The sequence below is a fragment of the Folsomia candida genome, unplaced genomic scaffold (assembly GCF_002217175.1).
Source record: "Folsomia candida strain VU population unplaced genomic scaffold, ASM221717v1 Fcan01_Sc002, whole genome shotgun sequence".
Taxonomy (NCBI): domain Eukaryota; kingdom Metazoa; phylum Arthropoda; class Collembola; order Entomobryomorpha; family Isotomidae; genus Folsomia; species Folsomia candida.
In genome coordinates, this window is record NW_019091194.1 from 9,293,419 (window position 1) to 9,320,560 (window position 27,142).

Here is a 27,142-nt window from a genome sequence, read left to right on the forward strand (position 1 = left end):
TACTGTATATGCATACATTCATTTTAGAAAATAATTTCCCTCGGGGGGATGTTCGAAAGCAATTGCAAGTTCCTATAGATTCATCGCCATCATTTATCTATTTAAATTTACACATTTACATTTAAATAGGTACATTCAGACAGGACTCCTCATGGTGGACAATGGAGAAAGTCGGAGATGGTCACGTCGAGGGAAATGAGACGAGCGGCAATCCAGCAGATGTTGGTGCGAAGGGTTTGATTGTCTCCGAAAAATCGTTCTCCTGCTGGCTGAGAAATCGCAACTACATTCGCAAATTTAAGTAAATTAGATTTAGCTGACACGGTTATCGGCTGCACTTCGTCCCCCTTCAGGTGGGTGGGTAACTGGTCGTCATTCAAGAAATTTTTCATCCCATAGACCAGCCGTGGTGGTTGGTGCAGTGAAGGTAAATCGTGATAATCGTGAATATTGGCGATGGACGGACAGAGAGGGTAATTATTATGATTGATGATATAAATATAACAATTAATGTTTGTTAAAAATTGCACTGCATCCTCGTGTTTTATGCTGGTAGCTTGTTGAAGATTTATTCCTTTATTCTTTAAGCTTTTTAATGCATTACTACATAATATGTAACATTTTATTTTGCAAGATTTAATTGGTTGGTGCTATGAATAATTGCTCCTTTCCTTTCCTGGTTAAACCATAATAATGTTTCTCAAGTATTGTGATTTGTTAATTTAGGCTTGGGGATGAGCGATACGCAAGGGTCCGATGATTTAACAGAAGGCGACAATTTCAGTGAACCTTCCGCTTCAACAGACTCTGATACCTCCGCCGTTTATGTATCATCTGGTAGTAGCTCGTCACTGTAATTTTATCACTTTAATACATTGGCTCATTATATATATAGATAACAATTTGTTTTCCTACTTATTGTCATTTGGTTATAATTTCAGGTCCGATAATTCTAATTGGGATGACGAATATTTATTCGATGATGACGACTATTTTTTGAACGAATTATCACTTCCCAATTCCTCACAAGAAAATATGGAGAACGAAGATGGGGATGGAGGCTATGATGATGATACAGATGTTGATGATGATGTCCTAATTCTTGAACCTGGTCATGAAAATGAGCATAACGAAGGTGAAGGTGACAATCAAGAAGAAGATGATGACCAGGATACGGATGATGAGGAGGATGAAGATGAACGAGAAGATGGCGCAGCTCGTGCTGGACCCCCTCCTAGGAAAGTTGCCAAATTGGGTAAGTACATCTAGAAAATTATTTTCATCAGTGTATAAAATTGTAAGCTATCAATGCAAAACTGAATTTTAATATTGAATGTATTTTTAGAGCCTAATCTCCAAGTATTGCCTGGAACCAGTAGTGCTGAATTCCCCGGAGGAAATCAGCCGCAGCAGGCCGAGGAGGATAAAGATAGTGATGGTTTTACCTGCACCATTTGCTATGACCAATTTACCAACTCAGGAGAGCATAGAATTTCATGTCTGAAATGTGGCCACATATTTGGAAAAGTAACAAACTAATTACAATTAATAGCGTAAAATAATTTGATTGAATAATATTATACACGTATAATATTTTAATTTTGTTTTACTTTTAGAACTGTATCGAGAAATGGTTGAAAATCCATGGAAGGTAAAGTGAATATTACAAATTATTGGTATGCAATTATTTATTATTCTAACTAACTTGCAGATGTCCACAATGTAATTGCAAAGCTAAGAAGGGGGAAGTTCGAGTCCTTTATGTCAAAAGTCTGCAAGCTGTTGATAATACGGATTTAACAGAGGCGAAAAAAGAATTAGAAAAGGCGCAGATTACAATTTCCAAATGCACACTTGAGTATGGCTCAGTTTTTCTTATTGGTATGTTGCGTTGGATTCATTGTTTGCTTATGGGGGTTTTTTTACAGATCTGCTAAACAAAAGATTTCAATTCAGAGCTTGCATCAGCAGATTCAAGTTTTGGAGAAACAAAACGTTCAATTGAAGCAGAATTTGAGCTCTAGTGCCGTTACAACGTGTTCCTGTAATAATCCAGGCCCTTCTTCAACCAGCCTCAAAAATAACAATGCCAATAATGCAGGATTTGGATCGTTAGGTTATGACGATCCAGAAGGATCCAGCTCACTCCCGGGTTCCCAGATCGTTCCACAACAGGCTACTTGCAGAAAGCAACTTCGGTACTCTGTTGCAAAATTTTTTGAAATAAAAGAAGGAAATTGTCGCGTTGGTGCATACAATGAGTGGATGAACATGATGGTCGTCTCTCACGATGTGAAAAGCTCATTGTTTCCAAGTACGGTTAAATATCGAATATTATGTCAATGAAATTATTTGTTTCGTTAGGCAGATTTCTAAAATTGTTTTTTAAATGGACAGATGGAAGCTGCGGAATAAAGCTCATCAATATGCTCGAGCTACGAGCTATCTGGTCCAGCCCTATTCACCAAAAACAGATTAGAGATATGCAGTTTAGCTTATGTCAAAATGATGTTCTCCTCACGGTCTCTTTGGATAAGAAAGCTACTCTGCATAACTGTGGTGGAAATGTTACAGTACACACATTTCAAACAGAGTACCCCCTGGTATAATTTTGGGATTTAAAATTGAAGTTTATCAGTGGTATATAATGCTTTATCACTTTATCATTCCAGTGGTCTTGCGCCTGGGATGAAGTTCACTCAGAAATATTTTACTTGGGATGTAGCAACGGATCAATTGTCGCGTAAGAAGCTTTTTTATACATTTTAGAACAATGAGCTACATTTAAAACATCAACTTCACTTTCCCACCCTACAAAGCTATGACATGAGATCCATGAGTGACCCCCTCGCCATTTATCCTCAAGGCCAAGATAAAAGCCCTGTTTGCAGACTTAGATACGTTAACCCGACCTATCAGGCCAAGTAGGTTAATCAATTTGCTAATAATTTTAATGTCGAATGGAATTATCTAAACGCGTATGGTTTAATTTTCTTGTCAATGTAGTGCTTTCAATTTGAACGGCCTACTTGTTCAAAAACTGAATTCCGTTCAATTCGGCGAATACCGCGGAGGAAACATTTCCGAGATGAGATTTCACCAGCTTCCGTTGGAAGGCCCTTTCTTCAATGTGGACTATGAGAATGATTCTCGTCATATGTTGGTGTCTACCAGACCGTCTCCAAGAAATGATATCGACCACGGTCGACATTTACTCTGTGACCTTAATCAGTGTTATAGTGATACACTAGAAAGAAATGTTGTAACCTCCAATGTGATTCAAATATATCAGGTAATCTAATTGACCTTGACAATTTCTCTGATTACTATTTGTTGGTACAATAGTCCCACTATAATGACTTTATGAAATCAAATCTTTATTATTACTAACAGGGAAGTAGTCGTGACGGACAGAAAATTAGCCGACCATCTCTGTTTAGTCCTGAAGAAGAATATGTTTATGTTTTGGCGAACGGTGCACAACATACGGTCCAATATTGGGACGTTTCGTTATCAGAGGTTAATCCTACTACTATCCCACATACTCCTGACTATGTATTAGATTACACACATTGTCGTGTTAATTCAAGTAATTTTTTGGGATTGATTTCTGAAAAGGGCGTTAGAATTTGTAATCAAACATTTGAGTGACAAACTACTTGTATGTAAGCTAGTGTTCTGCTATTAAACTGTTATTAGTTTGGTACAAAACTTTTTTAATACTTCGTCGAAATTTAATTACGGACAATACAATGGATTAGGTCGAATATGCAACTATTATGGGCAATGTATATTATGCTTATTACATAAAAAATGGAATATTATGTACATGTACAATATCGTTCAATCAATTTCAATTGAATACCGTGTGGCTCCGAATACGCTTACTTTTTTAAAATGTGATCTAAAATGTCACACACTATGCAATTAATAAACTATGAAACAATGTGATTAATTAATTCTAATATTTAGACTAGACCATTTTTTCGCACACGCCATTTTGCACATACCAACCCTTCTCACTTTTCATGAAAATGTTTTTGTTCAAAAATATTCGAATCCGTAGTTGCAATTGTTGCAAATCGGGATACCTGCTGGTTTATTTCTCATCACATTGTTATCAGTGTAGGTTATAGAGAGTTCAGGTACCTCGTTAAAACAAAAAGGAATCGTGATCCGTTGTCGGCACCTTGCAAAAAGTCGTCTACTGATTGTTTGCTAAATTCCACTTTAGAGAAGACGAGTTGTTTAAAACCGTATTGGACTAATATTTGCTTGTAGATGTTTTTCAAATTCCTTGTTTCTATATGTGTTTGTTATATTTGGTAGCATTTTCATAAGCTATGCATTCTATTTATTTATTCTTACATACAAATAGAGATGAGGCTATGGTCTTACAGGTAGCGAAATATGTATGTTGTATGTATTTGTCACAAACTTTCCTCGAAGTTTTTAATGTATTGGATATTTACTTACATACGAAATATTCAAGAAGGCAGGACCAATTAAGGAATTAATATGTATGATAGTTTACGAGTTATATTTTAATTAAATCCTTGCTAATTCGTACAGTGTAGTTTATGTTTTTATTTAAGTCGTCATATTTGACAAAGAGTTTTCATTGACAAAATTAATAATATTTGTAACGCATTTTGGTGGATTGCATTTTCATGCATGTATTCTCTAATTATATGTTGCCTGTCTCGTTAAACTTATTCGATAGGTCGGCAAATTATTCGGTAATTGTCCACACCGGAACATGGCCTATAGCAGTGCGTTCAAATTCCTGCTGTTTATTTCTGTACCTTAGATCAATTTGCTTCAACCCATATGCAAATGCTAAGACGATTAATATTCCTCCTCCCACACCAGACGTCCATTTGGCACACACAGCAATGGAGATTACAGCGATCCTAGTAATTAACCAATGTTAAGTATTAATTTCAAAACCTTCTGAATCAACCAGCAGTCACACGACCCACGTACACAGATATATAGGTATCTATACAAATAATATGTTATATATCGCTTACGATGCATACAAAATTGTTTTGACCCAATATGGTCTGTTATTAATTAGTCTTGTCATTGGGTATAAAATTTCTAGACGATTAAAAATTTTAATCTTAGGTAGGAGCATTCCTTCCGTAATTAAAATTAATGGTCCCCAGCACCTAATGAGTAAAAAAAAAAAAAACATATCCATAATTTTCATAAATTAGTTCCACTAAATACAAATTATGAATGGTGGATGAATGGCATGAAACTTACATTAACCAAATTCCAGAAAAAATGCATAAACCTAATTTGCTCCACAGACTAAGATGAATAATTCCGAGTATGAAGATGCCTGAAACCAAAATGGATGTAAGAATGGTCGGGAGTAAGAATACTGTTAAGTGCAACGTATAAGTGCATAAATCAGTAAAGGTACTCACATATTGCACAAACGCATCCAAAAATAGACAATTTGCCATCCGTTATCCATGAAAATGGTGACTGGTTGGGTGGGACGGTTAGAAATATTGAAGGTCTCAGAGCGAGTGGTTCATAGTTTTGAAGACCAGAGATTTCTTGATCATTTGGAAAGGATGGACTGGATTTTACTCTAGCATCATTTTCCCCATAATTAACCTCGTTATTGTCGAAGGATAATTTCTCTGAATTCTGATCAAGGTCAATATCAATTGTACTACTTTCTAGGTTTATGGAGCTATCCGCATTAATCATTTCTGGGCTTGGCCACGGAGGTGTTACTACGTGCACATCCTTTTCTGATTGGTGATAATTAGGTAATTTGGGTGCTTGCCTCTTAGTGTTGGTTTTATGTTCATCCGATTGGCGATTAAGATTTTCGTTCAAGTTTTCGGAAAATTTTGTGTAATGAAGTGAAAGTGAAGTGTCGTTAGGGTAAGTGCTTGTCCCCTCAGATGACTCCTTCTGATCTGATACCGTTTTTGATGTTTCATCGTCGTCGTGTTTTAATATCAACGTACTGTTGGTGGACTTTTGCTTATTGAAATTTCCCCTTCTCGACGATGGCTTAACTGTGGGTAGAGGACGCCATTTGGTCCCGTTTGTGTTATTTTCAGGATAATAATCATATCCTGGTCCTGATGTTTCGTGACCAGAATCAAGCCTCCGACTTATCGAAGTATGAATTCTTGTGTCAAAGGTTACTGGATCATAGTGACCAGGTCCTGGGGTATTTTGTATTTTCATCCAAGGGGGCCATTCACCTTTGTCCTCAAACGGTACTTTTTTGGACATTTTGATTAAATTGCAATTCTAAAGAGGTATAATGGTTACGTAAGAGAACCAATTGTTTGGTTATTATTTTTGTAAAGTCCCTTATTTAGGAGGGCTACTTAATGATGTATTATTGGTCGTTTAAATTGTTTAATTATGTAATGTGAGAAGTTGGTTTGATTTAAAAAATATTCGTGACTCACTTATAGCGTTAAAATTAACTGTTGCAGGATATCATAGCACTGAGGCTGACAAATTACAATCGTATGTGTGTATATTTAATATCGATCTGATTCGACGCAAGTGCGGTATTTGATAATAAAACAATTACTGTAAGGCAAGGTTTCTGCTGATAAGCATATTGGTATACTTCTCATTGCAAATTTATCTTTATCAGAATATTCTCCATTCATTTGTCAGCAAGGTCAGTATTCTGCGATACATGACAATAATCTCGAGTCGAAGCGTCGTTTTGGCATGAGTCATGAGAAATAATGCGTATAAAAAATTTTATTATGAAAATAAGGATGCGCAGTGCATATAAAATAAATATGCGTATGCATATGTGTATAACAATGTTGTAACATTTATGTAGGTATATAATTGTATCATTAATTATTTACATCGTTATTTAAAAAAATCACTGTTACAATGTGATGGCCAAGAACTTCATGAATGTGACCCTTTCATCACAATGTAATAGTGGAGATGTATTATGTATGAAAATTATTTATTAACTCTTTAAAGGCATTCTTCATAGAGTTGAAATGTTAAGTAATACATATTAATTAATATCTAGAGTTCCTATAACAAGTCGAATTACCCATATACGCAGTGACGGGCCCATAACTGGACTGTGTATTTAGATGGACATTTCATTTCCTCTACGATATTGCGAAATGTACGTTGCGTCATCAGTATTATTTGCGGTTCTAGAGGCGTCGTCACATCTTGTGGTTTATTGCAGACAAAATTCTCATGACTAATACGATACAATAAAAATATAAACATCATTATTGTTTGAAACTACACATACATATTTTGAGTTAGCAGCAGTTTTGGCTTGAATATTTCGGCTGAAACACTGTCAATTGTGAGCAATGAACGACGAAAAAACTAATGTAATTGAAGTTTGGCGTGGGAGACAAATATTGTCGATGGATTCAAGACTTATAGATTTAGGAGGATTGATTACTGCTTCTGGAGAAATTGGCCGTGAACCCGTGACACAGTTGCTTCATAACCTTCAGCTGCATTCAAGATACTCTCAGGGAGATTGTGTCAACTCGTAAGTCATGCTAACTGCAATACCCAAAATTTTAATAAGCTTAGAAAATTATTTGAGCAATTTTCTAGATTTTATGCAGACAAGCGAATTTTACTAAAGGGATGTGGATTTTTTGGACCCTTACCACTTAAAATTGTAGGGCAATCGTTGTCATACAAAATTTCAGTTCGACTAGATATGCAATGGAAGCCTTTTGACTTAAGCGACGGAGATGACCTACGAACACGAACTCTGGCCCAAGTGTTCAAAAATGTGACCATTGACATGACTCAAACCAACAATAATACAACAATTATTCCAGTTGACTTCGAATCCCCTATTTCTCTGGATCCTAATGCTCTCAAGTACAACTTGGTTTTTCGTTTCGAGGTACCCACATTAAAAAAACTATTACAAAAACAAACATAATAATGAATAAGAATATTTAGTAGGTGTAATATTAATTGAATACAAATGGGTTTACTTAGGGTCCCCCAACGTACGAGTTGGACGCAACGAAACTAGAAACAAATGTTGAACAAGCTGGTATAAACTTTTTCTTCTGGCCTGGTTCTAAGCAAATGCCCGTTTTGAGATTTTGCAACCCGCAGGAATCATAAAATTAATAAAATATTTACAAACTGTCTGGAATGGCCTGTAGGAGTATGCAGCACTAAATATTATATACAAATGACTATTACTGCGTAAAATGTTAAACTGAATTAAAGCTAGAATAATTTCCAACTCGTTTATAAATGCGTATATGTATTATGCCACAGGGTAAATGATATATGAACGTCAGTTCTATAGTCGTACTACATGTTATTCAAATAATAGAACAAATTCAAGCAAAGAATTGGTAGTTGTGAGAATGCCGAGATTTTGTCCAAATTCGCTAATTGAATAATATAAATCGTATAATATGATACTAAATTTTCATAACTTTCACAAAATATTGTTTTCATTTATCTTTGTGTATTAAGATTTTGCATTTATTCTAAATTTGGGCACGAGGGTTTTTTATGCTTCCAGTCAGACCTTGATAGCGTTCAAGTATTGGGGCATATAGTTCCTCCGAGGTGTTCATCGAATAGGATTCCATATATGTAAATGGCTGCAATATGATGAGTAGTGTGAGTAAATAGACATAGCATGACATGCTATGCTATGTCTACTTTCTCAATTAATAAGACACATTGTGTCTTATTAATTGCATAGTGTAATTTATATTAAATATTTAATATGGATGTCTTTTATACACGTGCATATGCTAGGACATTCTAATATTTGAGGAACCTTTTCACGATGGAATTTTTACGAAGAAAGTTAGCAAACATGCTATTGTACATATATCATAGGTCGCTCCGAATGTTAATTGAGAACCAATGAGTAACTAATGTGTATATTCTTTCTTGTGATATTTTATTTTACACAGAGCTTGTGCAAAAGCATGCAATGCAAGACAATAAAGATTTAAAAAATATGCATTATTATTATAGTTAGTGAAACAATTAATTGTTGCAATACTTCTGTATGTACCAGCCAAGAAAATTATCAAGACCTCCCATTTACATGCCATGTACATACATATGTAAGTATGTATATGCAGAGATAGTATGACATTATCATTGCACATATACAGTTCACAAGCCATTAACTTACAACATCAAGTTAGTACAAATTGGTTGGGTCATTCTCTTTTGGGTCGTAAACCTGTCACAAAATATCTCTGAAAATGTAGTAAATGAACTCATATGTAAACCAGAAAGTGTAACATAAAAAAGAGTTTCGTGGTGGTGAAAAGCAGCGACCTTAATTACCAAACCATATGGCAAATTCTGGGCGAGCTGGATGAGCTTCTATACGTACTTTCCCTCTTCGAGAGATGATGGGGGACGACTAAAATGTATGTCTGGGTAAAAAACATATTACAAACTTTATATCTGGTTTCATTGAGGTTTCAGTATATTTTCCTCATCGTGAGCTAATTTGCATCATCATCGTTTTGTCGTCATCTTTCTTTCCTTCTGCCTTCATAAAACTAAATGGGAAAATGTGTCATCCATCCTCAGATGTCTTCCACTAGCCCCTCTCATTTATACAGTGCAGTGGATCGTGATTTCGAGTAGACAAAGGGGAGAAAATTGGTGCTTAAAAACATGGAGAGAATGGCAAGTAATACAATTTTACATTCTTTTTAACCATGCACCACAGTAGCTACTAATCAATCGGTCTGTATATTTACACATTTGCATTATGCACACGTTAACGTTCTGCTATTACTCATTTCCTTAAAGTTCAACTATTTGTATTGGAACTCTAAATAAAAAAGTATCCATGTGATGTAACGCATTAACGAAATATGAACAGAACTTCAATCATTGTTTCGCTGCATGCAAAAAGAAATTCTTGTCAAATGAGAACTCGATTTCACTCACAAAGCAGTAAAATAAAATGTGAAAAAAGTAACGAAAAAAATTCCGAATTGGGGAGCAAACTTGGCTGCCGTGGGTTGCATTACAAGAGGAATGAGACGAGAGAGGCGAGGAAGGAAAGGAGCCGAGAAATGAGAGGAAGGGAGACGACGACCAAGAAAATGATCGCCTTCCGGATTGAGAGAGGAGATGGAATTCGTGCAGTTCGAGTCTAATAAATAAATGTGAGTCTCCCTGCAGGGATTAAGGGATCAGGCTTGTCTTCCTCACTCTCACTATGCCGCCACACCAGCCTCGACATGACATCCTCCAATAATTTTGTCGTTGAATGACCCAACTTACTTATACATATAATTGTAAGCTGCCTTAAGTCCTCCATGAATGTATGACTTTCAACTCAATAGTTTGCGTTACAAGCTCGTGGAAAGTGTTTTCTAAAAAATAGTGCATAAAATCAATTAGCTTCTTAAACCCTGCTTTGGTAAATATTGAGTATGCGAACCGTTGGTTTTGTTACAAATGTGCAGTGTGTGTGGATTCTCCATTGCTTATAAAAGTACAGTAAATTCAGTAAATACGTAGTATGTGTATGCATATATACATATGAATCTAGGCAGCGTTTATATGTGTACGAGAAAGTTTTTGGAAGTTGTAGGTTCAATACAGATCGTGAAATTACAAACAATGTCCAAGAATCTTGAAAGATACAAAACTTTTCTTGGAATACTTGCTACACACGCAAAGTTGCATATTATGTATGTATATCTGATGCGTGCTGGCTCTCTTCACACTGCATCTTCGTAAATAATTATTTGTAAACAGGTTGATGTACAATGTGAAAATTTTAAGGCAATAAAGTCACGAGTATTAATAGTGCAAGCTATGAGGTTGCATATGTAAGTACAAGTAATTCATGTAAAAAAAGTACAATTGTCTTCATGAGTGATTACCCGATGCACAAAGTGCAAATCGGAGAATTAGAAAGACTTTCAGTTATTTTGTATTTGTAACTGGTGTTTGAGCATTAAATTGAAAATTAACCATTCGCCGAGTTGGGGGAGAAATCTTTAAAAAGGCGTTCCAATTTCCACGTCTGTGTCCGCCCTCCAACTCTGGGTTTCGGGAGCCCAATCGGACGTAGTTCCTTTTTCCCCATCCAACCCACCCTGGTTCGAAACCCCACCCTTAGCAACCAAACCGGATCTCGAATCGACCGAATCTCTCTCTTCCTCAGCCTCCACAGCACTTAGTTACTTAGAGAAATGTACTTTCCAAGCCGGGGCAGGCAGGCCAGTGTAACTTTCACAAACTCGGTTATTTATTCCGTTCGTCCTATCACCCTGAGAGGAAGGATGAGTAAATTTATACCAGAAATTCAATGCTATTCGACAAACCAAACTATGCAATGTTGTTGCCTACTGCTGCTGTGTAAGTCCTATTATTATATGGATGGATGGTGCGGTGTGTGCAATGCTGATATCGGTTTGGCAGCATGAGCATGGATGGATGGAGTTAAAGGAGATTAGGCTACTCAACTAAAGTAAAGTACAGCAAACTCAGTCAATACTGTTTTTGTCGTGATTTTGATTTGACACTCCTGATCACTCCTTCCTCCGAAACTCACCAAGACCAAGAAGACACACACACACAACCGAAATCCATCCGAAGCAAGGACTCATTTCCTAATTTACTTTACTACTTCGCCAACCAAGTAACGCCAACCCAGGCAACGCCAACCAGAACCAAGAAGAAGCCCTCACTTTGCTTTGTTCAGTGCGCATAACACACAAGCCAAAACAACCACACCTAAAATAGACTCCACCAAGAGGCTCAATAAAAATTCCAGAGAGTTAATAAAATAAATTTGGACTTTGTGAAAAATTCCAGTGCACACACACGCAAAGTGTTCCGCAGAGTGGGACAAAGTGGGATGATTACACATTGTGCTGCTGCTGGTGGTGCAATTGGGCGCAGTGGAACGGATCGTCACCCACCGTTAAGTCGTTAATTCCTTTAAGTCCACGGGCATCAGGAGCTCTCGCACCTGTAATAAATTTACGACAATAATAACTCAAACTTGTAAAACCACATTTTCATACCGTTTGACTTTCACCCGTTCCACATCATGTGTACCGAAGCTGCAAGTGAGTGAATGACTAAACAAAACTAAAAATACTAAAATAAGCGAAAGATAGCCAAGTAAATGCAGCAAATCCTATCTTTATTCCGAGGGCTTAAGTGATTTTCTCTGGGATTTTGGGAATGAAAGTAGTCACCACTACTGCTGACTGAATTGAATGCAAAGTGCACTGTGCTAGACATATTTGTGTGAGGTGAAAGTTATTTGACATTGACATTGAAACTATATAATTCTCAACCCATTTAAAAATAAAATATGCAGATTTAAAAACCTGTCTTTACTGCTTACACACAATTTAGTCAATTACACTCTTCAAGATTTCTCCTCTGCAAAATTTAAGGACAACAACAATGCATTCACAATACGGGGCGAAATATAATACTCAGACAATAAACAATGCCAACCAGAGCATGCATGGGGCGCAGCAAGTTGCGGGGAACTTATCATCCGACTCGTATTATAATTATGAGAAAATTTTTTCTGGCGTTGGCGTTAATCCAACTCCACACCACCAGCATCATCACCATCATGGAAGTTCATATCATCTTGATGGATACTCTAATCCCAATCGAAATCCCGAACTTTTGAGCGATTTCGATACGGGATGCTATCCCGATGCCAATCCTTTTCACAAGAAACACGGCACACCCAACTTGATTGCTGCGATGGCTGCAGCCGCAGCAGGGAATGGACGGGGTTAGTTGAGATTTCTCCCTAAAAAGTGAAAGTTGCCCTTCTTTCACTGCTGCTTTACGAGCTTTATCAAATTTTTAGCTTGCATGCAATTAGCAAATCTTTGCCCAATGCTTGGTCTCATATGCGTTAAAAAAGCGCTGCATTTTTAGAAAAGACAAATGCAAGTTCAAGTTCAAGAGCATCGTCATCAGCATTATCATCTAATCGTTCACATATCTGAAAGTTTTAATTTCTTCCGTATTTATTTTTGTACTTGAAGTTTTAGTAAAAAATATCCAATAATCCGATCAATTGCAGTACTTGTATAATTTTGTTCCTACTTATCAGATCATGGTAAAGCTCTTGTATAATCATTAATTTTATTCATGTAAGTTTGTTGTTCGTTTATGAAGCATGAATATATAGTAGAACTCACCATTTAAACTGTATTTAACCGTTATGGAATGGATGATGCAAAGGTGAGCTTATTTGCCACAATTGCTTACACACAAGTTTTAATCCTGTGTAAAGCGGCTGATTATAAGCTGAACAATTGACAGTGGAGCAATAAAAGAAAACTCAAACCTATGCGTCGGAGAAAGATTAGGCAATAAAGTAATCCAAATAAAAGCAATCCAAATAAAACAGCACAAGGCTGATAACACAAAAATGAGATTTACACATGTTTCTGCTACCTTACTTGAACGTTATCCAACTCATTTGGATCAACATAGTGCTGATCATAACGTGTTTTTATTATTGGTAGATGTCTGGGTTATCGGTGCTCATGTGCTGAATAACTCGACAAATTAGATCAAATTAGTACTACTCTGTTTTCGTATAGAATGGAGCAAGCAATCAGATTGTTCGGAAGTGATCAAATGTCAGGATTAGTGTAATAGATGCAAACTAGATTTTTTCTATAGTTAAATGTTTTCACAACGGTCCATTAACTTTTAAGTATCAAAAGTGTTTAAATTGGTCTTAAAAGTTCTAATAATGAAACTGGTTATATGTTTACCATGAGTTATTATTTATAATGAATAAATGAAACTATATTCGTGCCATTTTTCCTGAATGTTCCTCAATATCAATACAATTAATATCCCATTTCGATAAGCGCAATTGCAAGTGTCTGCCAAAAGTCGGCTACTTGAAACACATGTTCAACACCAACTTTCCTTTTAAACATGCCGAAAACAAATAGTCAACAGCATGTCAGATAAGATACGGGGAAATTTATGTCATTGTGTGTAAACTTGGTGTTGGAACTGGAAATTTGGAAATAAGAGAAGCTGTGCTGTCGACACATCCAGACCGTGTCGGTACTTTAGCTTTTTACCTTTGGTGTCCACCAAAATTGACACAAGGGGCCTGGAGTGATTGATATCGGTCCTGATTGCGACCAGTAGTGTAAATTTTTGCTGCATATCTTATCTGCCTCACAATAAAATAAAGTATTCCTTCAGTTCAGTCGCATATGCAATGAATACATGCGAGCGAGAGACAGAGAATGCTAGATAAAGCAGCCATTTTCGTTTTATTACTCACAGTGAAGTCATATAATATTACCATCAATACATAGATCGTGATTTGATTAATCGGAGAGAAGTTGACCTTTGCCTGTTATTTATGACACCTCAAACAAACGGTTGATGCAACATGAATAGGAACTAACCATAAGTATTGAACTTTAGATGTACACGACCCATGAAAATAGAAATACGCACGTTGCTTACAATGTCCGAACGGAAGAATTCTTTTAATTCTTTGAAATGTCTGACACGAGGGAAAATGTACACGCTGCTAATTAAAGTTGATGCATTAATTCAGTAGTGCTGTTTAGGGCTTTACCAGATTATCATATTTTCGACTCCATTTCCTGAAGATTATCATATTACCCCAGTGAAAGTGGTTTCAGGCTTCATGCATAGATCTTATTCTTCGAGTGGTTTATTCCTCGTTTACCATAACCAATGGGTGCCGAAAATAAATTGATGCTTTACCACCACTGCCAAAATCAACCAAAGCATCATTAACATGTGAAATAGAAGGAATGCACTCGTCAATGAGATGTATATTTGTTAAAACAGGTGTAAATCGCATTACCAGAAGTTTGAAGGGTTGCACATACATTTCTCATGCATTTTTCAACAGCAGAAATCGTGGTTACCATATTTCTCCATGACCATGACATACACAACTTGAACAGGTGCGGAGTTTTTGGATCATTTACTTGAGACGAAGCTCAGTCGGAAGCAAATAAAGGGTCCGTGTAGAACTCACTTAGAAAATGTTACACAATATGTCAGTGTCCACTTTTGTTGGTTTGGTTATTGGTGATGGTGGGCATTTGGGCAAGACAAAGTGGTGGACGTGACAGTGCTCCCACCAGTATAATGTCCAGTACATATTTACCCAAAGAGTCAAGTGCACTTGGGGTTCACTTGGAATGGGTGGCTGGATAACATGGTACTTGAGATGAAGGATAGGTTAATAGCCAGACTCAAATTCGGGTGTAAAACATGGGTCTCAGTAGCTGACCTTTACAACTCTCTCTCTCTCACCACCAAATTTTCTCATCTCATTTAGTGAGAACAGCATGTATTTATTATGGATGAACAAGCTTGCAGCAGTTTCATACTTATTTAGTCATGGATGCATAAAGAAGGATACAATGTGCATTCATAAGTGATCAGATTTGGATATGCGTACGATCTGGTGGTGTCAAGTGCCAGCAAAAGTGCGTGAGATTTTTGAGTTTTCTTGGAGAATCCCTTTCACGCTTTAAGTCAAAATTTATTATTTTGAGATGAACCCTTCAACCCCTTTCGTGAGGATAACATTTGTCGTACTCGTACAAAACTTATCCAACACGAATATCTTTGTCTGGCGTACTCCAAGTCTTTCAGATATTCCAACCGTAAGTGTCATGTTTTAAGTTTTAAACTAAACTATCTTAAACAGCAATTCTTTCCTTTGCTCAAGTTACGCCCTTAAAACGTGCACATATTGAGCATTTGACAAAATACATGAACAAAACGCTCCAATTATTTACATATCATAAGTTTTCGTGCAATTCGAGTTGGCATGAAAGAGAATATTTAAGCAAGACTAATCTTTTATAAGCGAATCGTCAACATTATTTTATCTAATCTGATCTCCCTAATTGTATCACCAGAACTTATTAGTGACTATTATTACATATTGAGCATACACATACGTCACGCATATCATCACCGCTACAAAAAGGGAGATGAGCATCACACAATGTGGAAAGAAGAAAGCAAGATTATCCATCCCTTCGTTGTACCGAGCGAGGTTCCGCAGATAAGTTTTTGGGGCAGCATGTTATACATACATACGCAGTTCGTAGAAAGATAGTTGTATTACTTTACACAGGAATCGAACTTTAGAGTTTATTTCCACTGAGCTTAATGCCGGATCAAATTGTAATTATGGACACCCACTTGTAGATTGGAGATCGAATTCTAATCAAAATACTGATTTTGTGTTTAAGTTTATTTAACGGGAGAAAGATGCTCAGAATTTACTCCATGCGCCCTTCTCGTTACATAAACTGCTCTTTTGGCTGGGATTTGGCCAACAGCACGCAGACCATGAATTGAGTGAGAGAAGAGAAAGGAGAAGGGCGAAATATGTAAGGCGTAGGTTTCAACAAACACTGTCGGCTGTACGACGATGGGTTTGGTTTGGTGGTGTCGGCTCTTTTGTTGGTGCTGCTGTGTGGCGTGGGTAAAATAAATAAATATAAATTATAATAATAAAACCCGGGTGGAGGGTCCTTTCTCGATTATTCAACCGAGCTTAATCCCCCATTTTCCGATACGATTTTACGACAGACACAGCACGGGAGGAACGACTAAATTGATGCACGAGACATAAGAAAGGAGAAAGTGCAAAGGAGGAGGGGACGAAAGAGGGGACGACAAGAAGGCTCCTTCATTATAACTCAACAGCATTTCGAAAATATATTTTCTTGAATGAATTTTGGTTATCATTTGCTCAAACTTAAAATCCAGCGAGTTTGTATCTCGATGTAGATTTTACCTGTATGAGAACAATTGATGCACCCAGAGATGTAGATATGTAATGTACATATAGTAAGTAGTTTCTTAATGTAATTTTCTGTTATTAACGTATGGATTCATACTTTTTTGTGTCTTTGTCTAAAGAAATCAAGACTTGAGTAATTGTTGAGGGGCAAATTGATAATTTCAAACTCTTGCAGGTGAATTTCGATAACCACAAAATCCATAGATAACTAGGCGGTATTGAAAATGGGATTACTAAAATTACACAGAAATATGTACATATGTATTTGGCAGCTCGTTGGTCTCATCAAAGATTAGAATCTGTTGACATTAATATAGTGTATCAAATCAGTCACCAAACTGAGTTGAATGGATTGTTTAAACAAATCCGTGTTTTAATATTCCAATTGTCCATTCATCTAATTTAATGCAAACAACGTTATTTGTATTCCACTCTGTGACAATTAAAATATGTCCCATCAAAAAAAAAAACAAAGGGAAAGCACCGCAAGTCCCAGTAGGCTAACAAATGTTGCGTTTTATTCCGAACAAAAGGATCTACCACAACTATTACTGCGAATGGTGGATAGCAGGAGCAGTAGGAAGCATACGTACAAATATTGACATTGACACCATCCCCACCCAACGTTGTGATTTAAAAGTCCATCATCGTTTTGTTGGATGATTTATTTCCGTTCCCGTTCGGTCGGCTTGTATTATTGTGCAGGTCCTTTTATGATGCAGATGAGGATGGGAGGTCTGCTAAAAAATGAGACTTGTTTGATTCCGCTAATAAGATATACGTATGCTACGATGTCCTGCATTTCCTATTTTTGGTCTTTTCTGTCTTCATAATTATTACTCTGTACTGGTTTTTGTTGTAATTTCATGCCACTCAAATAATGCATTTTCACACTGATAGATAGATTAAACTGAATTTCTCATGAATAGACAAATGAGGAACCATATGGCCACACTACTTGGGTTGGGCTCTCTCTTTCTTCCTTGTTCATTTCACTGCTTATTTGCCAACCTTAAATATTCCATCTACTCGTATGTAGATGCTGTCATCTGGTCAATGTCATCTATGTAAATCTCAAGTGCGGGTCCAGTAATAATAAGAATGGTCAATTTCGTGTTAAAATCGTTTCCTCTCATTTCACTGTCAAGTTAACTAAAATAACCTGTCTATCAGAAAAGTGGGATGGTACTGTTTCAGGATTTTCACTAAAGACGAATTGAAAATTTTCTTAATTTCATGAATATAACCAATCGTGTGCAATAAATTAAACTCGTCGCGATGTACGACCACTACATGCCACATACTCAAATGCATTACAATTGCACCTTCGTGAGGTTAAGCAAGAGATGGGGCACATTGAGAATTGCGAAATTTCACCAAAAACTCCTTTTGGACTTTCGTTACGAGATTATAAGTATCACCAGCAGTATGTAACTGTAAGCCTTCTTAATGTTTGGCATATACGTATATACGTGTTGGTTTATTGGCGTAATTAAACTCTAAGCAAATGAAATTGAACGATTTATTTTATTTGAATGCAAATGTCTTTTTCGGTAAATGAGGATAAATATGCAATGTCTCTGCACAATGAACAGCTTAATTTATTAACGAATCTGAGCCATGTCAATTCAGGGAAAATGAGGAATAAAAACATACTTTTACTTTACCCTCCGCACAGTGATAGAGAACGCAGAAGAACTTTGGTGAAATTTGTCGAGCACAATTTTCACCCTTATGTACATGTATTGCTTGATGATGAATCCATCTTATTGCCCGGCAGAAGTGATTGAGACTTTTGCTGTGTTTATTAGCTATGTACTACTGAATGCACTCACTAGTAATACTTACATAGTGAGTGAGGAGTACGCATAAGCAGTTTAGGAAACCAGAGAAGGAAGGAAAAGAAAGTACTTGTATGAATATCACATCGATCTCATCTCGGTTGGTGGGATCCAATATTGCATCCGCCGCTGTGCAGTGAAGAAATGAGAGAAAGAATGATCCATTGCACCCTGAATGGAGATGAATGGACCGGGTAATAGTTTGGTAATGGGCAGTTTGGTTATTTAGGCGTGTTATGTGTGATGTGGGGCCGCCTGTTGCTGTCAAAATTGTAATGATTGTCGTGTTGTGTGTATTCATTCATTTTCCGATCTGTACTTATTTTGATATCCAGCCAACTGGACCGAACCGAACAACGCCGAATTCTCACTCATCTTATTAGAGAATTAGAATAATAGGCTTATCTATCGGATGCGATGTTGGGGTGTAAGGGGAAATAAATTGTTTTTGTGTTTGTTCATTCATTCTCATTCATAGGCCACCCTTCTTCTCTTCTCCTCTCTGCCCTGTTTTACAGGGCACGGCACACCAAATCCCTCGTAATTCCTCAAATCCTAACCAAGCAGACGGAAAATGCACAAAAAATTATCATCTTCCTCAACATCCGAGACGACGAGGAGTTCGATTTGAGGGTGGGTGATGGGTGGGAAGGAATAATAGAGACCAAGATATCCTTTCATGCAACTTTTGAGCGTAATAAAATTCGTGCTCACTTTTAAGGAAGAACTCCGCCTGAAATAAATTTAAGAAAAATTGGTAGCGAATGTGTGTACAATATGTAGCGAATATTTTCTTTCCTTGCATCAATAAGTATCGATCAATGGGGTAAAATATATATAAAATATTGTCATTGCATAGCTCCTCATGGGAGAGCAGGCAGTATAACCGACTGCTAGATTTGCCGCATGGATGATTGTTTCCCAGATAATGTTCCGATTTCGAAGGGATAAATGTTTTTTTTAGTTTGATGGCATAATAAAATATTAAGGAGTGTCAAAATTATTTAACTATTACAAACACGTATTGGTGACCAACCGATTAAAAAAGTGAGTCCTACGGGGAAAGTATCTTTCATCATTACTTCCGTAATTATTTAGCTACATGTTTTACTTTAATTGCTTTTTTAAAACACTTTACTATAAAATTATTATATCGATGGGAATAGGATATTGAGACCACAGGGACCAACATAGATATTTTTAACGCATGCAAAAGAATTAGCCAAACTGATGACAATCGCACACCACCCCTACAACTACAAATCTAAAGCATACGTTTTCAGTAAAAGTTGTCATTGTCCTACCACCACTGTCAACTGTTGTCATTGTTGCGTCTGTGTTTTGATTCAGATAAAAGATTTAAAACGAATGAACATCGTCCTCCTCACGAGTGAATGTTCATCACATGTTTTCTCTGAGCGACGACGTGTGCTGAAACGTGCCACCCAAAGGGTGATATTTCCCAGAGGAATGACACTATGAGAGGAAAACCACTTTCTCTCTCGCACCCCATTTTGCCTTAGCTTTTTTTGCTTGTTTGCAGTGAAGAGTTCCAATGCTACTTTTGAAAGTGAAGGATATGCGTCGATTAGCTTAAATATTCTTTTCGATAACCCGGGTATTCGACAGATTCCATGCATATACATATGTGGGTAAATGTATTATGTGTATTTATGTCAGGGAAGTAACATGAGAATAAACCTATCAGTACAGCTTTGCTTAGCCCGAACCAGGAATGATTAGTAAACCCATGTTTGTCAGTAGTTTTCTATGAAATTATGTGCTACTATTTTGCACTAATTCTTCCATCAATCCTTCGTATTACTAGGCTCCAAATTCTAAAAATATTTACTATCCCTTCCCTTGACTACTTCCTAGTGGAGGTCGTCTCCATAGCCCCCCTGGTTAATTTTTGTTCATATTTAACTTCATGTTATTTCGTGAAAAAGCAGTATCGACTTCTGGTCCAAATTTCAGCTTTCTATGTTAATTTCTGAAAATCGGTGGGGGTCACTCCATAGGGTCCCTCTAGATGAAAATTTTACCAATTTCACTTCATATTCTTCCATTACGGGCCATTAGCAGCCTCTATACCAAATTTCAGCTCGATTGGATGATTTTGGAAAATCGGTATGGGTCACCCCCTCGGGTACCTCCGGTTGACAAATTTTCCAATTTCACTTCATATTCTTTCATTGGAAGCCATTAGCAACCTTTGTACCAAATTTGAGCTTTCTATGACGATTTTGAAATTTTGGTGCATAATACCCCACCCACTCCGATGACCCCCACCGGTCAACCACTGGACCAATGTCACCCATCTTCGAACTCGCTTCCTAACTTTGTCCAATATGCATATGGTAAAAATTTCAAGTCAATCGGTCAACTTGTTCGAGAGTTATCGAAAGACAGACGGACAGACAGACAGACAGACAGACAGACAGACAGACAGACAGACAGACGGACATGACAATTACATAAGCCCTGGTTCGGGCTAAAAATGAGCGTAAATATATTGCATATTGCCTGCATGGTATTTAGAAATTGAACTGACTTGGCCAAGTAATCCAGATAATCCCACAATTTAAAAAGCTAAACAGAGATAAAACTGTTAGAACTTTGGGTTTAACTCTATAAGCACCCTTCAAATGATCATTGTCCCAACAACTGCTAGTATTTTTCTATTTGGGTGTGTATTCATTGATGCCAAGAGCAGAAGAGTCAATTGCCAGTGTCGTTAAATAATGGTTCTTCTCAGTCAAACTAAATCTTGCAGTAAATTAGTTGAGCGTGGACATAGCAGGTGGAAAAGTCATTTATTTCTTCACATCTGACATGGCAGTTAAGAAAACACATGTTTTCTAAAGTGGTCCAGGCTACACGCTGTCTACTTTTTTTCTTTACGCATAAGGAAATGGGGAGTTTTGCTTGTGGTAACACGTTATATTTATACATGTAAATTTATGTATGCTATATGTGTATCTATGTATGTATCTATAATTTTGTATTTACTCACTGTATCATACATACGCCTTTCGGTGACAATAGCTTTGAAATATTGAAAGCGTCTCATGTGATATGATCCTAATCAATTGCGATTTTTTATCTATCGCTTCATTTCTCACAATTTATTGTTAATAATTTTAGACTCCCTATTGGGTTCGATAGGCCCCCAACAACAGCAACCTCATCATCATCATCACCCTTCATTGACAAGTCTAAGTTTACTCAATCAATCTGCAACATCGCCCCCACCGACGAGCTCAAGCTGTCCAAGTCCTCCAGCTAGCGGTTCGGATCCGCGCGGTACTTCCGGAAATGGGCTGAAGGACTCTCTACTGGACGACACCAACAATGAGCCCAGTCCAAGCCAAGAGTTGGAAGAAAGTTCTGAGGACAGCAAGAAAAAGTTGAAACGCCAACGGAGACAAAGGACTCACTTCACTAGTCAGCAGTTACAAGAGCTCGAGGTACATCTTTATTATCACTTGACAATCTTAATTATTTATTTATTCTTTAACGAGCAAACTTGATTAATCACATTCTTTGTTTGCGTATTTGTAGGCAACATTCGCGAGAAACAGGTCAGGACATAATTGCTTCTAAAAATGTGTCGTATTAGTAGAGGGACCATTTTACTTTAATTTTCTCTGATTTTGCAAGCAGGTATCCCGATATGAGTACCAGAGAAGAGATTGCCATGTGGACTAATCTAACGGAAGCAAGAGTCAGAGTGTGGTTTAAAAACAGGTATGTACATACGTATATATTTGCATAATGTGAGGGCACGTCATGTTATGTAAAGATGCCCACTGTATAAATGATGCAAGTCCAAAATTATTAATTAATTAGACGTGCGAAATGGAGGAAACGAGAACGCAACGCCATGAATGCGGCGGCACTTGGCGCCGCGGCCTGTGCGGCTGTTGCTGCGAATGCCCTTGATTTTAAATCCAGTCTGATGCACCCTCACCACCATCACCAAGCCTCAGCCCACTTTCCCTTCCAAACGTACAACATGTATCATCAACATCATGTCCCAGCATCGACCGTGGTGAGTCCCGACGAGGCGGTCAGCGCCGCGGTGGCAGGTAATTATAAATATTTAATCACCAATTCAACGTACATAATTGTAGTTTTTATTAATTTTATAAATTTTTAATTTCTTTGACACGCCGCGGTGGCAGCGTCTTCCAGCATCTACTATCAGGGTTACAGCAACTGGACCAAGTCTGGAGGATCCGCGGCAGGAAAGTCAATCGGCACTGGGAGTTTGTTCCCCTGGGGAAACAATACAAATCAATTAATTGGGAATAATTCTGCCAACAATTATTATCAGGGCGGTTACTATTGCGGGTAAGTCAGGTAATTAATCAAAATGAAACGTTTCGTTTGCATCCTTCCTTCTCAGGAGGGGAGGTTGTGTTTGTGTACTATCAACTCACGGATCTCGATGTGCTTTTGATATATTATTGTGTCCAATGAATGAACAAGAACCCTGAAGTGGTTCGATGCCATGGCCAAATTTGCGCCCGCCACACCCACTCAAAGGTGCCCAAAAAACGCTTTCACTCCAGCTTTCACTCATTCAAATCCACGCCAAAAATCCAATTTTACTCCGATTTTGAAATTTCTTTCACCATTATACTTCCAGATAGTTGTTCTCTTGTATCCAACATCAAACTCAACTTTTGGAATTTTTCAGTATTTTTGAAATTTAAAATTCTGAATGAGCATTATTGTAGTAATCAACAACGAAAATTATTCCTGCCAAATAATCATCGAACAGGTTGATTTTGATGTTGGATATAAGAAAACAACTATCTGGGAGTATAATGGTGAAAGAAATTTCAAAATCGGAGTAAAATTGGATTTTTGGCGTGGATTTTAATAAGTGAAAGCTGGAGTGAAAGCGTTTTTGGGCACCTTTGAGTGGGTGTGGCGGGCGCAAATTTGGCCATGGAGTCAAACCATTTCATGGTTGTTGTTCATTCATGTGACACTATAAAATATCTAAAGGACATCGAGATGAGAGAGTTTGATAGTACACAACCTCCTCTCCTAAGTGTGGGAGAAAACTCACCTTTCACTTTGGGCATAAAGTCTCTCGTTGCCCCCAACCAGGGTGCATAAACTTTTTTGTTGTCCGTGGTTTCTCCTAAGGGGGTGATGCTAGGATGAAAATTTTTATTCAAAAATTAAAAGTTGGGGAATTGCATGCACTTTTGCCATGGAAACCACCCAAATTCAAAGCAAAATTGCATGCAATTCCCCAACTTTTAATTTTTGAATAAAAATTTTCATCCTGGCATCACCCCCTTAGGAGAAACCACGGACAACAAAAAAGTTTATGCACCCTGCCCCCAACGCATCAACGTAATTTATTTGTTAGTGATGATTGTAAAGTATTACATGTATTCGATAATGATTGTTGTTACAGAATGCCAAGTAGTAGTCAACCCAACTCTGGGCTCTCATTGTCATCTACGACGAACGACAATTCCGGAGCGAGCCCCACCCCCAGTGGGAATGCGTTGTCATCTCTCCCAATCAGCGACTCTCAGCAAGCGACGGAAAGCTCGACCAACATTCTCTCCTCTCTGGTTTCTTCGGGAAACAATCTCAACCACAGAATAGCCAAAAATGGAGGGGGTGGCAATGGAGCAAGTGGCAACAACAACGGGTCAAACAAAAACGCAACGGCGAAATTTTAAACACAAGTCAAACCAAAGAAAGTTGTTGAATTCATTTTAGTCATCAAATACAATTTTTATGGAATATTACTTAAATTTTTATGTGAATGTGAGTGGCAATGGGATGAATTTGTCGTCGTTGTAAATCGTTATGTTTTACGTATGCATTATTATTATTGGGTTATGATGAGATAATACTAGCTTTGAATATTACTTAATTATGCTAAAATGTCTGTGTGCGATGCGAAAATGTGGCTGACTGAGGAATTTGTTCAGTGAAGGAATGTAAAATATTTTGTAAAAAAATTATGATTCCGATCTCAAATTAGGAATTTTTTGTATAAATATTCTATCAGTATAAAGAAAAGGTCACTTAAAGCGTTTAAAGAAGAAAAGTTTTAACTATCTATGTATGTAGACGCAACAATTAATATGTACTTAATTAGATGGCAGTATTATTAATTTTTGAATTAATATTTAGGTATTAACTGTATCACATAAGACGGTCATTTATACATAGTTGATAGTTGTGACAGATTATGATGCATTTTTGGTAATATACTTACTTATTTGTCCCTTTGAATGAAATTCAACAATTTATGACAGGTTTTCAATTATTTATTCATACATTCATACATACATTAAAATGAAATATCATGAAACACTTATTAAAAAATATATATTAATCAGAATGAGCTATGCTTTTATGATGTGTACTTCTGAACCACATTTATCTCCTCGTACTTTAAAAACTGATTTCCCATTTTTATGAATTTCGCACCCGCACGGAATTGTTACCTCAACAGCCTGTTTGGAGCTATCGATAGGTTCCATTTTCTGGAATTCAGGACACACAATCTTCACTTCGTTCTTTTTACCACGCCCACTCCCAAAAACCAGAATACGATCATCCGAAACCTTCCTGACAATGGGAAGCTTTACGAATTTTTTGTTTGTGCACTGCACCTTACAGATTTCTGAATCATCTCCCTCTTGGTAGAGGATTTGTGGGCAACTCGTCATCGCTTCAAATCCTCTCTCAACTTCCGATGTCAAATGACAAAAACCATTATTCTCATTGCAATGCAATTCTTTAGCATTCGTCAAAGTGTTTTGAGAAAAAGGATCGGAAATGTACTGATTATCCTTAAAATTAATTTGACAAACCTGCCCCTGCTCGTTAAAATACGGGACAGGATGATATTCAAGTATTTTATGTCCGCTATTTCTCAACAATCGTACTGGAACTTGAAGAGTGACAATCATGGAATTTGGGGTAAATGCGCAATCAGAAATTCCTGTTAATTTATAGTACTTGCTCAATTCCGAAATCCCAACCACAAGTTCTAACCCATTCACAGAGGCATTCGCAGCCACAACGCTCAAAACTTGCTGTAAGTCTTGCGGGGTAATTAACGTGTTTGGAATTCTGTTAGCCTTGCATTCAGCCAGAGCTTGAGTCCATCTTCGAGATTCAATATGATACTCAAATAAACCTGATGAGTACAAGTTATACCGGGCATTCGTGTACATGGCGTCATTAGATCGATTAAGTGGAGTTTGCAAGCTGTAATATTCAGTAAAGAATTTTTCTCTCATCGTCCGGTATGGAGCATCAATAGCATTTGCTACATATTTATCGCTCCTTGGAACAAGTGTGGTTTGAGAGGATTGACAATTTGTTGGAGATGTTGCAAAGGATAAGAACTCGGATCTAGATTCTTCATCGAGATATAAACCATCAAATACTTGTCGAAGTTGGTCACAGACGATATCTGTTGGAAATTTTGACGTGTCCCTGGCTTTCATGTTCTCGACGTAGATTTCCTCTTGCAACTTATCTCGGACTCCTGTTAGCCAGTACCACAGTATCGGACATGACCACCTGCACCAGAGGGGAAAGTGAGATATCAAATGGTGAAAGTTAAACAGCCAGCACAAAATATTTTACCCGTCATTGTCATAATCGTCTCCAGTGCATGTGTAGCCAATTAGATTAATGGGCCTGGACCAATTGGGGGTCGTGAACTCGAACACGACGGGATAAACGGTGTCATATATTTCTGGAATTTGGTGAGTTGGGAGGTGTGCCGTTTTTCTTACATAGTACGGATTTCCACTAGCCGTCTGTTTTACTAAACTCTCGTGCGTATCCCCATCAATCAAATTGACGAAGACGGACAAAGACCAGATGCTTAATATTACTCGACGATGTAACATTTTGTCTCAGCAAAAAACGTTACACTTGACGCAAAAAAATTAAATTGCAGGAGAGTGATTGGAGGACATTGCAATGTTGAACCTTTTATATGCAACCTTTACAAAGCCGGAAACTTTTTAGTCATTACACACATATATAAAACACCTGTGTTCCCTTTCAAATGCAAATCGAATATTAGGTAAAGCATGAAAAAAATATGTGATTTAATTTTGGTCATTCTAGGTTAATGTTAATTCGAATCATTCCAATCTTGCGCAAACAACGTCCTGGCGCTATAAATGCAACATAGCTGGCAAGCAGCATTATTTGGGAATCATTGACATTGAATAACTTAAATTATTTTGACACGTGCATTATCTCAAATTTGGTGTTCATTTGGATAGATAAAAATATGATGTTAATTACATACTATTCCAGAGAAGTGAAAACCAAGTATTGTATTCTGATTTGTCATTTGCATTCTTTGCATTTGTACTCATCCACAGTGTGACAGTATTAAAACTTGCATTTTTATTTTGCTTACATCAATGACGAAAACGAAGCG

At 37.2% G+C, this 27,142-nt stretch overlaps 5 protein-coding genes and 1 long non-coding RNA gene across 12 annotated transcripts; 3 read left to right on the forward strand and 3 right to left on the reverse strand.

Moving 5' to 3' along the window:
- Window positions 1–203: 203 nt before the first annotated feature.
- On the forward strand, window positions 204–3,959 carry LOC110843130 (E3 ubiquitin-protein ligase RFWD3). Of its 4 annotated transcripts, XM_035847836.1 has the most exons (13): window positions 204–473; window positions 727–853; window positions 942–1,255; window positions 1,346–1,527; window positions 1,617–1,651; window positions 1,712–1,858; window positions 1,929–2,044; window positions 2,117–2,314; window positions 2,398–2,603; window positions 2,673–2,743; window positions 2,820–2,924; window positions 3,007–3,292; window positions 3,394–3,959. In XM_035847836.1, exons 2-13 carry the CDS (start codon window positions 735–737, stop codon window positions 3,649–3,651), a joined length of 2,037 nt encoding a protein of 678 aa, XP_035703729.1. In that variant the 5' UTR covers window positions 204–473; window positions 727–734; the 3' UTR covers window positions 3,652–3,959. The 4 variants fall into 4 exon arrangements, with proteins under 4 accessions (XP_035703729.1, XP_021944754.1, XP_021944755.1 ...); XM_022089062.2 differs by having other exon boundaries at window positions 1,929–2,314; XM_022089063.2 differs by having other exon boundaries at window positions 204–427; window positions 1,929–2,314.
- Window positions 3,960–4,565: 606 nt separating this feature from the next.
- LOC110843375 lies at window positions 4,566–6,589 on the reverse strand. Its single transcript, XM_022089337.2, has 4 exons — window positions 5,439–6,589; window positions 5,272–5,350; window positions 5,034–5,174; window positions 4,566–4,913 (listed from the first exon to the last, which is right to left on the reverse strand). The coding sequence occupies exons 1-4, from the start codon at window positions 6,268–6,270 to the stop codon at window positions 4,733–4,735; spliced, it is 1,233 nt and encodes a 410-aa protein (XP_021945029.1). The 5' UTR covers window positions 6,271–6,589; the 3' UTR covers window positions 4,566–4,732.
- Window positions 6,590–7,099: 510 nt separating this feature from the next.
- Window positions 7,100–8,125, reverse strand: LOC110844491. Its single transcript, XR_004833980.1, has 3 exons — window positions 8,001–8,125; window positions 7,662–7,924; window positions 7,100–7,551 (listed from the first exon to the last, which is right to left on the reverse strand). It is a non-coding gene; the product is annotated as an uncharacterized LOC110844491 (long non-coding RNA).
- On the forward strand, window positions 7,319–9,001 carry LOC110844490. The gene is made up of 3 exons (XM_022090706.2): window positions 7,319–7,537; window positions 7,606–7,906; window positions 8,005–9,001. The coding sequence occupies exons 1-3, from the start codon at window positions 7,350–7,352 to the stop codon at window positions 8,134–8,136; spliced, it is 621 nt and encodes a 206-aa protein (XP_021946398.1). The 5' UTR covers window positions 7,319–7,349; the 3' UTR covers window positions 8,137–9,001.
- A 2,129-nt stretch (window positions 9,002–11,130) lies between these two features.
- On the forward strand, window positions 11,131–24,961 carry LOC110844759 (pituitary homeobox 1). Of its 4 annotated transcripts, none has more exons than XM_035848024.1 (7): window positions 11,131–12,787; window positions 21,832–22,154; window positions 22,249–22,268; window positions 22,348–22,434; window positions 22,537–22,775; window positions 22,872–23,049; window positions 24,125–24,260. In XM_035848024.1, exons 1-6 carry the CDS (start codon window positions 12,442–12,444, stop codon window positions 23,042–23,044), a joined length of 1,188 nt encoding a protein of 395 aa, XP_035703917.1. In that variant the 5' UTR covers window positions 11,131–12,441; the 3' UTR covers window positions 23,045–23,049; window positions 24,125–24,260. The 4 variants fall into 4 exon arrangements, with proteins under 4 accessions (XP_035703917.1, XP_021946732.2, XP_021946733.2 ...); XM_022091040.2 differs by having other exon boundaries at window positions 11,137–12,787; window positions 22,872–23,040; window positions 24,125–24,961; XM_022091041.2 differs by having other exon boundaries at window positions 11,139–12,787; window positions 22,351–22,434; window positions 22,872–23,040; window positions 24,125–24,961.
- Window positions 24,962–24,973: 12 nt separating this feature from the next.
- On the reverse strand, window positions 24,974–26,663 carry LOC110844760. The gene is made up of 2 exons (XM_022091042.2): window positions 26,329–26,663; window positions 24,974–26,262 (listed from the first exon to the last, which is right to left on the reverse strand). The coding sequence occupies exons 1-2, from the start codon at window positions 26,595–26,597 to the stop codon at window positions 25,074–25,076; spliced, it is 1,458 nt and encodes a 485-aa protein (XP_021946734.1). The 5' UTR covers window positions 26,598–26,663; the 3' UTR covers window positions 24,974–25,073.
- Between the last annotated feature and the right edge of the window lie 479 nt (window positions 26,664–27,142).

What these genes read in the sequence shown, in the direction of transcription:
- LOC110843130 (XM_022089062.2), top strand. Translation starts at nt 735, where the DNA reads ATGAGCGATACGCAAGGGTCCGATGATTTAACAGAAGGCGACAATTTC. An exon ending in ATTTCCAAATGCACACTTGA is followed by an intron (nt 1,859 to 1,928) that starts GTATGGCTCAGT and finishes GTTTTTTTACAG; the next exon opens with ATCTGCTAAACAAAAGATTT. An exon ending in AACCCGACCTATCAGGCCAA is followed by an intron (nt 2,925 to 3,006) that starts GTAGGTTAATCA and finishes TTGTCAATGTAG; the next exon opens with TGCTTTCAATTTGAACGGCC.
- LOC110843375 (XM_022089337.2), bottom strand. Translation starts at nt 6,270, where the DNA reads ATGTCCAAAAAAGTACCGTTTGAGGACAAAGGTGAATGGCCCCCTTGG. An exon ending in TGGATGCGTTTGTGCAATAT is followed by an intron (nt 5,351 to 5,438) that starts GTGAGTACCTTT and finishes TTTTGGTTTCAG; the next exon opens with GCATCTTCATACTCGGAATT. An exon ending in TTTTCTGGAATTTGGTTAAT is followed by an intron (nt 5,175 to 5,271) that starts GTAAGTTTCATG and finishes TTTACTCATTAG; the next exon opens with GTGCTGGGGACCATTAATTT.
- LOC110844490 (XM_022090706.2), top strand. Translation starts at nt 7,350, where the DNA reads ATGAACGACGAAAAAACTAATGTAATTGAAGTTTGGCGTGGGAGACAA. An exon ending in CAGGGAGATTGTGTCAACTC is followed by an intron (nt 7,538 to 7,605) that starts GTAAGTCATGCT and finishes GCAATTTTCTAG; the next exon opens with ATTTTATGCAGACAAGCGAA. An exon ending in ACTTGGTTTTTCGTTTCGAG is followed by an intron (nt 7,907 to 8,004) that starts GTACCCACATTA and finishes GGGTTTACTTAG; the next exon opens with GGTCCCCCAACGTACGAGTT.
- LOC110844759 (XM_022091040.2), top strand. Translation starts at nt 12,442, where the DNA reads ATGCATTCACAATACGGGGCGAAATATAATACTCAGACAATAAACAAT. An exon ending in AGCAGTTACAAGAGCTCGAG is followed by an intron (nt 22,155 to 22,248) that starts GTACATCTTTAT and finishes GCGTATTTGTAG; the next exon opens with GCAACATTCGCGAGAAACAG. An exon ending in GGTCAGCGCCGCGGTGGCAG is followed by an intron (nt 22,776 to 22,871) that starts GTAATTATAAAT and finishes CCGCGGTGGCAG; the next exon opens with CGTCTTCCAGCATCTACTAT.
- LOC110844760 (XM_022091042.2), bottom strand. Translation starts at nt 26,597, where the DNA reads ATGTTACATCGTCGAGTAATATTAAGCATCTGGTCTTTGTCCGTCTTC. An exon ending in GACGATTATGACAATGACGG is followed by an intron (nt 26,263 to 26,328) that starts GTAAAATATTTT and finishes CCTCTGGTGCAG; the next exon opens with GTGGTCATGTCCGATACTGT.